Source organism: Triticum aestivum, chromosome 1A (genome assembly GCF_018294505.1).
Source record: "Triticum aestivum cultivar Chinese Spring chromosome 1A, IWGSC CS RefSeq v2.1, whole genome shotgun sequence".
Taxonomy (NCBI): domain Eukaryota; kingdom Viridiplantae; phylum Streptophyta; class Magnoliopsida; order Poales; family Poaceae; genus Triticum; species Triticum aestivum.
Genome location: NC_057794.1, coordinates 371,406,322 through 371,416,568, shown reverse-complemented (window position 1 = coordinate 371,416,568; position 10,247 = coordinate 371,406,322). Strand labels below are relative to the sequence as shown.

Genomic DNA, 10,247 nt, shown 5'->3' with positions numbered 1-10,247 from the left:
AATTTGCTTATGTGGCAATGAGTTAATGAGGAAAGAGGTAGTTTGAGTAACTTAGCTAGTTACTGTAACATCACATGTCCCAATGCAATATGAGTCTATAACCTAATAAATGAGGCTTTGCAGTACCATACTTATATTACTACCCATTATGAAGATAGTAATATAGTCTAGGAATATGTGTATGTTACTTTACATTGCGAAAGTGCTATTGTGAGCTCGAGCTCACAGGCACCCTTTGCTACAGTACAAACAAAAAAAATATTTAAAAAGTTCAAAAAAATCTGAATTTTTTTGGCAACAAACATTGACATATTTTTCACATGCGTACAAATTTTCATGACAAAATGACATTCATGCAGGTCTCAGCAAAAAAAACAAAATCGATGCTCCAAAATGCTTCCAAAAACAGTTTTTTTGAGCATGATTTTGTTTTTTTTTGCTGACACCTCCACAAATGTCATTTCATCACGAAAATTGGCACGCATGTAGAAAAAACATCAAAGTTTCTTGACAAAAAAATTCAGATTTTTTTGAATTTTTTTACTATTTTTTCGGATTTTACTGTTCATCCGGGATCACTGGTGCCCGGGATCAATTCCTCCGCGTCCTTTACATTGTAGCTAGTCTAAGTGCAACATCCTCCCTCTAAAATTGGACTTGCATGATGCACGTAGAATAAGATGCATGCAAGACCACTAATTTCATCTGTCTCATCTTTAGGAATTAAATAAGGCATGAGACTCAAAGCACTTTGAAATTTTTGAGATGAGCTCTTTAAATTAAACCAAAAAAGAGGGAGTATGTAGCCAACGAATCGTGGCACATGTGAGGCTGGTCGTTTCCTTTCTTCCACGGAAAGAAAGAGGATCCTTTGGCTAGGGTTTCTTGTGCCTCCCACCGATGTCACCGTTGGTCTACCTCGTCTTGCGTGGTCTTAATGCCATGGAGGCGTGGTGGATCCCGGCCCTTGCCGGCAGGAGGACTTCGTTTTTTCATGCTCTCTTGAGTTTTGTTAGGATTTGTGTCCTGCTCAGAGAGGGGAGGCGACGGTGGCTCTTTAAAGATGAAATAAGTTTCTCCCCTCCTTGTCCTCGTTCCGGTGGCGTTTCTAGCATTTTCGGAGGGCGTGTGAAGATTTGTCTCCGACGGATCTTGCGGGGTTCGGTCGGTATTTGTCTTCGGTGGATCCATGTGGATCTTGTCTTCGTTTGTCTATGTTTGTGTGTCTACAGGTTGGATATTTCCGATCTACGCTTCTCTTTATCGACATCGGTTGCTGTTCTGGCGTGCTGGTCCTATGGGAACTTAGCACGACGACTTCCCGACTGTTTTACAACAAGGTTTGCCTGGCTCCGATGAGGGAGGGGCCAAGACGGCGATGCGTCTTTGGCTCGCTCCAGTGCAAGTGGTCATCGCTAGGTGGTCTACGGACCTAGGTATATTTTTACTTCTGGTGTTCTTTGTACTGCCTTGACAGTTGATGAATATATTGAAGGTTATCCTCGCCAAAAAAAAAATTCTGTCTTTCCCAACACCCGAATGCCGAGGGATAGTTGAATCTTTTGCCCCACTTTACATACGATAGGGTTTGATGATTTACCTCAGACTTGTCTCAATGGCAAGTGGTCCGGGCCCCATCCGTCATGTTTAAAGTTAGAAAAAAAAATGAGGCAAAAGATCCAATTTCTCCAGGCCTACACCGAACGTTTTGTATCGACGGTGCAGCGCACGCATGCCATGGATCGCGAGAGTATACCACATGCAGATGCAGGGGTTCACTGACACGTTGTTGCACGTCGATGATAAGTGCAGGGGATAATGTTCCAGCCACAGGAAAGTATAGCTAGGAATCGCGTAAATCCATCCATCCTGGCGTGCGTTACCGCGGCACAATATTTACTGCGAGTAGGTTTCCTAATGTAAATGCAGAATCTACAGATCGAGAACGGAATAAACTGCGAGTCGGTTTCCTAGCTAGCTGTGAACTGGTCGTCGTCGCGCGCGCGCATGCGCAGCACCAACGCATGACCAAACCGCCGCTCCGCCGATCGCGTCGCCGCCCCGCCGCCCCGCGCGCGCGCGCGCTGACGCAGCCGCTGATCCATCCGTCTCGCCTACAAATACCGCCCGCCGCCGCACGGCCCTTCACCACCTACTGACACTCACACGCAACAACACACGAGTCCATCGATCGATATGGGTTCCGTCTCCTACGTCCTGGCGGCGGCCGTCCTGGCGGCGCTGGTCTCCGGCGGCGCGTGCATCCCCAGCGTGCCGCCGGGCCCCAACATCACCACCAACTACAACAACCAGTGGCTCCCCGCCAAGGCCACCTGGTACGGCAAGCCCACCGGCTCCGGCCCCAAAGACAACGGTACGACGTAATATCCATGCATTCCGTTTTCTTGGATCGCGATCTTGCACGGAGCCAGTGCTTACGTCTAGGTGCATGCAGGCGGCGCGTGCGGGATCAAGGACGTGAACCTGGCCCCCTACAACGGCATGATCGCCTGCGGCAACGTCCCCATCTTCAAGGACGGCAAGGGATGCGGCTCCTGCTACGAGGTACGCACCACGTCTACTCCATCCACGTCGTTTACTAGATCTTCTACTTGATCGGCTGAGCGACCGCCAAAGTACGTGCGTGGATGGGTCGCAGATCAAGTGCCAGAAGCCGTCGCCGTGCTCCGACAAGCCCGTCACCATCTTCATCACCGACAAGAACTACGAGCCCATCGCGCCGTACCACATCGACCTCTCCGGCAAGGCCTTCGGCGCCATGGCCCCGCCCGGGAAGGAGCAGACGCTCCGCTCCTTCGGGGAGCTGGAGCTGCAGTTCAGGAGGGTGCGCTGCAAGTACGCGCCCGGCACCAAGATCACCTTCCACGTCGAGAAGGGCTCCAACCCCAACTACCTGGCCGTGCTCGTCAAGTTCGTCTCCGACGACGGCGACGTCGTGCAGATGGACATCCAGCAGAGCAAGTCGCCCGCGTGGATTCCGCTGACCTTGTCGTGGGGCGCCATCTGGAGGTGGGACGGCGCCACGCCGCTCAAGGGCCCCTTCTCCATCCGCGTCACCAGCGAGTCCGGCAAGAAGCTCATCGCCAAGGACGTCATCCCCGCCAACTGGAAGGCCGACACCGTCTACCCGTCAAATATCCAGTTCTAGAGCCTCTGCGACTCAATGCCTCAGATCCATTTAGCACAGTTCGAATCCTTTTGTTTAGGCTTTCTTTTTTGGCTATTTCATTTACTATATAGCCACATAAACTAAAATCATGTACGTAGATTCATGTGCACGCCGTGCTTTTATCTTGTTTAGGATTCTAGTTTTGTACTCCATAGGATCCTACGATTATATTTGTTCTAATTTAGTGGAGTTTGATCCATTTCTTACCACCAGTTGTGATCTGCTGACGGTCATGTTGCCATTTCATTATTTTCTCTCTCTTACGACATACTCCTAGAAGTATGGAACAATGGCCGCACCTGATTCTAACTTGAGCCATACCCCTACCTGATTCACAAATCACAAGGTGCAACTAGCTAGGTTATGTTTAGGGTTGAACGACTAGCATCGACCAAAGCTTTGAAGCGGCAACTACTACTTTGTAGCTGGATGTCCGGCAAACACTAACCTTCTCTGTTTATGTACATATTTAAAACAGTTTTGCTAAAGCACATCTAGATGTGTCATAAGTATTACACATCTAAGTCCTATGTCATTGATCTTACGTCGAGATTCGTGTGGATATTTCTTTTTTTTTTCTTTTCTCTTTATGCTTGATTCACTCACTTAGATGTGCAATAACTAGAGCACATCTAAAGACGTAAGGTTTCATATTTCGCCCATCAGCGTTTCGCTCACTATCATCGTCCAAGCCCACTAGTTTTTCCACTAGTTTTCGTTCAAACCCAAACACATCTTATTGGTTTACCAAATGAAGTCGTGTCTTATTTAGCAAGTCAATAAGCATCGACTTCTTTTTAAGAAAGTGTTGATTCAATTGCCAGCTAAAGTATATTTTTTGGTATGTAATCATGATGAGTGTGCACAAAATACATACGGACAATTATCTATAGAAGTATAGCATTGTAGACAATCCTAGAGACAGAAGGATGGAGATTGCTCTTCTTGACCAAGAACTTCCTATCACTTGAGCATCTCCAATCAGCCTCGTTGTTACCAAACTATTTGCATGCTCTTTCTTTCCTACTAGTACTACTATATATCCCAATCCAATCGGATGATATGGTTTGGAGCCTATGTAGCAAAAATAAAAAGTAGTACATTCTATCTTTATCAAGGTTTTGAACAGCTAAATTTCAAAATAGCACCATCTTGTAGTAATCTAGAACTCTCAAAGTTCAAATTGCTAGAGAAATGGGGTTGCACAATCAGCCTAGGAGAAGCCGTGGTGTTTCTTCTCTGTAAGTCTTTAATATGTATTCGACATTTTTTTCAAAAGGAGGTTGAAACCCCCGACCTCTTCATCAATAGATGCATAAAACCATATTTATTAAAGTATTCAGCAAAGGTCTAACAAGAACATATGATTCTTCCGTTCTAGGAATTTTCTCGCTATGGGCTTCCGGGGTGGAATTAAGAGTTGAAATTTTCTCACTATGCTCCTTTGAGGTGTTCGATTTCAGGAGGCTATACAATGCCGAGTTCTTGGTGTCACCAAGTTATGCTCATATGATGCTCAAGATACCCGGGCCTAAATCAGTCATCATCCTGCAGGGCTCTCTGCAAAATGTGGTGGAGTGTGACAGACGAAGTGACAATCACCCAATACTTAGATATAGTCATGGAGGACAACATCGGCTCTCTGGACTTAGGGTTGGCCGGACCAACTACTCGAAGTCCAACCTCTACAGGGGCGCACCATGTAGCAGTGTAATAATTTGATGTGCAATGCTACACTTATGAAAAGATTCTTCTGGGGTGGGGGTTATTTAAGGGGTAACTTGGAGGCCCAGAGAGAAATTAGGAGGGTTTAGTTTAAAATCTCTATCTCTACTACTTAAAAAGAACCTAAGGTTCCATCTTTCACTCAACTTTCTTCCCACCACCCCTTCACCCAACCTTTCACGTATGCCTATCCTCTTCCACCGATTTTACCCCTTCAATCTACTATTAAATCGCTTTTACCCCACCGATCTATTTAAACCGGTTTTATCTGTCAAAACAAATCAATCTTTAGTATAGTTAGTAATGTCTTTATAGGAAGGAATCAATCACGGCCAATTTCTAATCAACCTCTACAAATATTTGGTAACATCACATATCAAGCACACATATCATGGTCAATCTCTACCAATATTTGGCAACACCACATATAAGGCACACATATTACCGAAAGGAATATTAGGCATAAATATTCAGCCCATTAACATTAAGAAAAGGAATCAATCACGTCGAATCTCTACAAATACTGTATGAGTTAGATATAAATGATGTTGAATCATATACTGAGTAATATGTATGTCCCCGTTGCAATGTACGAGCACTTATGTAGTTAGAAGAAGAAAAAATGAGTTGAGCATAGGAGGAACTATGCTCAAATTAATAGATAGAGGCAAGGCTTGAACCTGGGCTGGCTAGCACACAAATGTGTGTTCCTAGCCAGTAAGACTCCAGACCTTTCTCTTAGTTCAGAATTAGGAGGCTTTAGCTCGAATTCAGGGTGGGACTAATAGGTAGATCACGTTTCCAGGAGATATTCTATAGGTTTAGTATTCTTACAATTCAATGATAATCATGTCAACAAAAATCCATCGGTGTTTGAAAACATGCACAGTAGATCTCATTTTGCAACTCACGAACGAAAAAATAACAATGTACTACCAATATATACACCAAATGTGGAGCTGACTTCTAAGCAAGGACACAGAACGGTGAACTTCTGAAGTCAAGAATGCATCAAGTTGACCGGACCGATCGCGGTGGCATCTTTTGTTGATGCTGCTGCATATAATTCTGTATGGCGGACCGAAGAGCGTAGCTCGGGGTGACATGACGGTGCGCGAGAGGCATCTTCGTCATCGGGGACGTCTCGTGCCCGCTATCGAGCCACCCCTTGATCGCCTCCGCCTCGTAGGTGTAGCCGTCTGCTGCCGTGTGAGGATTCCTCATAACTTCCTGCAATTTTGTACCAATGAAATGGGGCATTAGTGAAGTGTGTGCGTGCATGTATGTGAGTGTTTGTGTTTGTATCGCGTTTCGCAGTAAAAAGATTACCGGTAGAAATGGTCACCACTCATAAATGTCAGTTTATTTCCATTTGTATTTTTTTACCATGCCTTGAACCTAGATGGGCGGCATCAACCCCTTACCACCAGTAGGCTACACCTTAGTCTGCTTTTTTCCCCATTTGTAGCGCAAATGATTCAAATTATATTCGATGGAATTCAAGTAAAATTGGTCATAGCATTGCCTAAACCTGTATTTTGTGGTGCCCACTACACCAAGCACAAAGGCAAACTTGAAATCACAAAGTATACGTAATGTAAAAAAGACTAATACACTCTTTAAAATGGGGCAACTCAGCAATATACCTGAGAAATTGGGCAGATGAAGTAGGACGGCATGTGGCTCTCACCGAACGAATGCACAGGAGACTCTGGTGCGACTGGCATGGAAGCCGCCTTCGCCAGAGGCTCGACGACCCTCCACACCTGGCTCATCCGCGCGGGGCGCTTCCTGCTGCTGAGCTCGGCGCACTGCAGGCCGAGCAGCATCAGCTTCTCGGCCTGCGGGAACGGCCACTCCCCGGCCGACCGGTCGACGAGCGCCTCCATCTCGCCCTTCTCCAGCGCCTCCTCCACCTTCCTCGCGATGCCCAGCGCCGGCTGCCCCGTGACCAGCCGGAGCACGACGACGCCGAAGGAGTACACGTCGGAGTCCGCCGTCAGCTCCCCGGTGATCAGGAGCTCCGGGTCCGTGCATGGCGAGCTGCCGGGGTCGGTCATGGTCGGGAGGCGGGAGGCGCCGTAGTCGCCAAGCTTGCTGACCAGGTTGGCGTCGAGGAGGATGTTGGCCGGGTTGAGGTCGCCGTGGGTGACCGGGCGGGGCTCGCACGAGTGGAGGAAGACGAGCGCGGAGCACACCTCGCCGATGATCCGCGTGCGGGCCTGCCATGCCAGCGGCGGCGTGTCGTCTCGACGGGCGAGGCGGTCTTCCAGGCTCCCGTTTGGCAGGAACTCGAAGACGAGAGCCGAAGCCTCCGGGCAACAGCCCATCAGCGTCACCAGGTTTGGGTGCCTCACTCTGCTTACAACACCAACCTGCACCAGTAACATCTAGAGCTTCAGCATTGTTTACCCTCTGTCTCTCAAGAGCCTTTGAATTTTTGTCTCTCAAGAGCTGAAGCAAATGCACAGACAAGTACACGAGGGGGTACAATTCAGTTTACCTCTTGCTGGAACTGTGACGAGCTATGAGAGTGGAGCATCTTGATCGCCACAGTGGTGTTGCGCAGCACCCCTCTGTACACGCCGTCGCCGACCTTGGTGGCGTCGCTGAAGTTCCGCGTCGCCTGCCGCAGCTCCGACAGGGAGAACTCGCTGCACCATGCGAAATCCAAGCCTGGCCCCGTGGTGCGCGTCTCCTCCGCGAGCCTGAGCTGCGAGTCGAGGAGGGATGTTCGCTCCTCGAGATCAATGACTCGCTGCTCCAGTTCTCCCTTGGCTTCACCGGCTTCGGAGAGCTTTCGGATGGCGTCGTCACGTTCGCGTTTGAGTGCCTCCACCTCTTCCTTGGACAGTGGCATGTCCTCTTGTACCTTGGCTATGTCCTCCTTCAGCTTGGGCACATCCTCGGTTTTCTTGGCCTGCAATCAATCAGTCATTACATTACAACGCTGTGTCGAAAACAAATGCACCTGAATCTGTCCGTGCTAGTGCTAGCTGATTAAGGCGCAGGGTTTTGTTAAAAAGCAAACAACCTGATCATCGTGGCACGGTGCAATGTTGTGATGGATCACGAAGACGTCGTCTATCGGCAGTTCGAAGGGGCTGGAGGAATCGCTCGGCGCCTCCTCGCGGCACGAGCTCGGGACGCTATCTCTTGGGTTGCTGTCCCAGGAGCCCACGGAGACGTGCTCCATGCTGAGGATGCTAAGGGTTCTTCGTATGGCTGACCGACAAGGCAGCCATAAGGGCGATACTTTCTCGGACATGGACCTCTGGATCAAGCTATCAACTGCATTATTACTGCTCGCGTATCGGTTTCGACGTGCGGACACAATAGATGAAGCTGGTATCGGGCTTCGACGTGCGGGTACGATAGCCGGAGTTGGTATCGGGCTTCTGAGAGTACCATCCTCCCTGCGCACAGTTTGAACGAAAGATGGTTTGAATTTATGGGCCAAACTAAAAAGTCATGAATCTGAAAGCTTCATAGGTCAGAACCTCATAAATCATGAATTACTTGAGCTGCTATGTACAACTGAAGAAATCAAGTGCGTGATGCTACTTATTTATTCTTACTTATATAGTAGTACCTGATGCTTATGAGATGCTCCCTGCATACAAACCAAATCTTGCATGAAGGATGAGCCTTGTGCATGACTTCAAGTGCCGTCTTGGACCTTGGCACCAACATTTTGCTGGGATTTCTGTCATGTATTTGAAACGTGCATTAATTCCTGATGCAATTAACGGACTGACGAAATATATGAAAAATATGTGCTCCATAGCCACACATGTTATATATACCTAGGGAAGTGCTTGTCAGCGGCTGCTCCCATGACGAGCTTGCTCGCACCGTGCAGCGAAACGAGCTCCGTGATCCCCTTCACGACGTCTTCGCTCTCGATCACAAGCTTCTCACACTTGATCTGACAAGAAAATATGAAGGGCAATTTAGTTTGGTCAGTACTCCCCGCGTTCCTGCAGATTGATTCTGGGATCTGGAAGGTCGGGAAATGAAGATGGATTGGCTGTTTGCACCTTCACTGTGGAGTACTGGCGAATGTACTCCTCGAGGTGCTTGTCCACCTTAGACCTTTCGCGCTGCCTGTAGGCGCTCACCAGGTCTGCTCTCAGCTTGCTTGCGTGGAACTTGCTTCCCACTGCCAGTCAAAGCCATTAGACTCCAGATGAGATTAGCTATGAGCCTATGACTAACTAACTGCAATTTGATCAGAAACAAAATAGACACGAGATTGCAAGTGCGCATTTCAGTCAGACTTGTTCCGATCACGAACTGATCTTTCTATTTTTTGTGTGTATAATTAGGATTGGCTACGATTTCTACCGAAGAAACCTCCAACTCGATCAGTTATGAACTGATCTCACAGGTCGCACTGGTAGAGGAGAAGGAAGTGATCGGGCGCCGGTACGTACTCACGGGGATGGTCTGCGCCGGCACGTGGACGTGCGCGACCACCACCATCACGTCGGCGGCCGCGGGGACCACATCGGCGAGGTTGCGCAGCGCCCAGGCGAGCGTGAGCTGGCCGTTCTTGTGCTGCTCCGGAACCGCCACGAACACCTTGACGGTCTCCTCCCCGCCGCCGGCCGCCTCCTCCTCCTCGGCCGCCGCCGCCGCGGGCTCCCCGTCGCTCCGCGCGCTCGCCGTCTCAGGCATCGGCCGCATGGATGATGCTTGCGGAATGGCGCGGGCGTTCCGCATAGGCTAGGCCGCGGTACAGATCGTACTACCAGTCAACCTATCCTATATACGGATATATGATAGGCGCTGGCGCGCGCGTGCGCGTGCGCGTACGTCGCAACTGAAAATCGGCGTTAGTTATCCGCCGAGGAGAAATCTAGATCAACCAGGGCTCTACACTGGGCGCGCGGGGCAAATCCGCTCGCTGCCGCTGGCAAGCGGGTCCCAGTTCCCGAACTTGCAACGTGTACCCTCCGCCTTCGCAGTGTCACAAGTTCGTATGGTACTACAAAATCGTAACAGGCCAGGTTCTTTATCATACAAGCTCGCCACGTTTGATTTATCCTTCCAAGTTGGCCACCTGATATTCTGCTCGACCTCAACACGTTTGCTCGGACCTTGTGGTTATGTTGGCTTTGGTATTAGTACAAGGTTCCCAAAAAAGAAAGCTTTGGGTAGGTTTGAGAAAACACCCGCGACAAGGTGGATCTCGGCCTTTTCATTATGAGCTTTTATAGCCTGCCAGAGACGCTTCATCATGAGATTGTCAGAGTCCAGGGTTGTTTTTTTTTGGACTAGTGAGAGCGATAAGCAAAAGTACCACATGGTTCGGTGGACTGAGATCTTT

General features: G+C 48.9%; 2 protein-coding genes across 2 annotated transcripts; one reads left to right on the top strand and one right to left on the bottom strand.

The window, feature by feature from the left end:
• Nucleotides 1-2,133: 2,133 nt before the first annotated feature.
• LOC123132193 (expansin-B9) lies at nt 2,134-3,399 on the top strand. The gene is made up of 3 exons (XM_044551994.1): nt 2,134-2,374; nt 2,456-2,565; nt 2,660-3,399. The coding sequence occupies exons 1-3, from the start codon at nt 2,197-2,199 to the stop codon at nt 3,167-3,169; spliced, it is 798 nt and encodes a 265-aa protein (XP_044407929.1). The 5' UTR covers nt 2,134-2,196; the 3' UTR covers nt 3,170-3,399.
• Nucleotides 3,400-5,708: 2,309 nt separating this feature from the next.
• Nucleotides 5,709-9,698, bottom strand: LOC123132114 (U-box domain-containing protein 33). The gene is made up of 8 exons (XM_044551906.1): nt 9,352-9,698; nt 8,956-9,077; nt 8,722-8,843; nt 8,508-8,621; nt 7,950-8,331; nt 7,419-7,835; nt 6,562-7,290; nt 5,709-6,145 (listed from the first exon to the last, which is right to left on the bottom strand). The coding sequence occupies exons 1-8, from the start codon at nt 9,638-9,640 to the stop codon at nt 5,927-5,929; spliced, it is 2,394 nt and encodes a 797-aa protein (XP_044407841.1). The 5' UTR covers nt 9,641-9,698; the 3' UTR covers nt 5,709-5,926.
• Nucleotides 9,699-10,247: the final 549 nt, after the last annotated feature.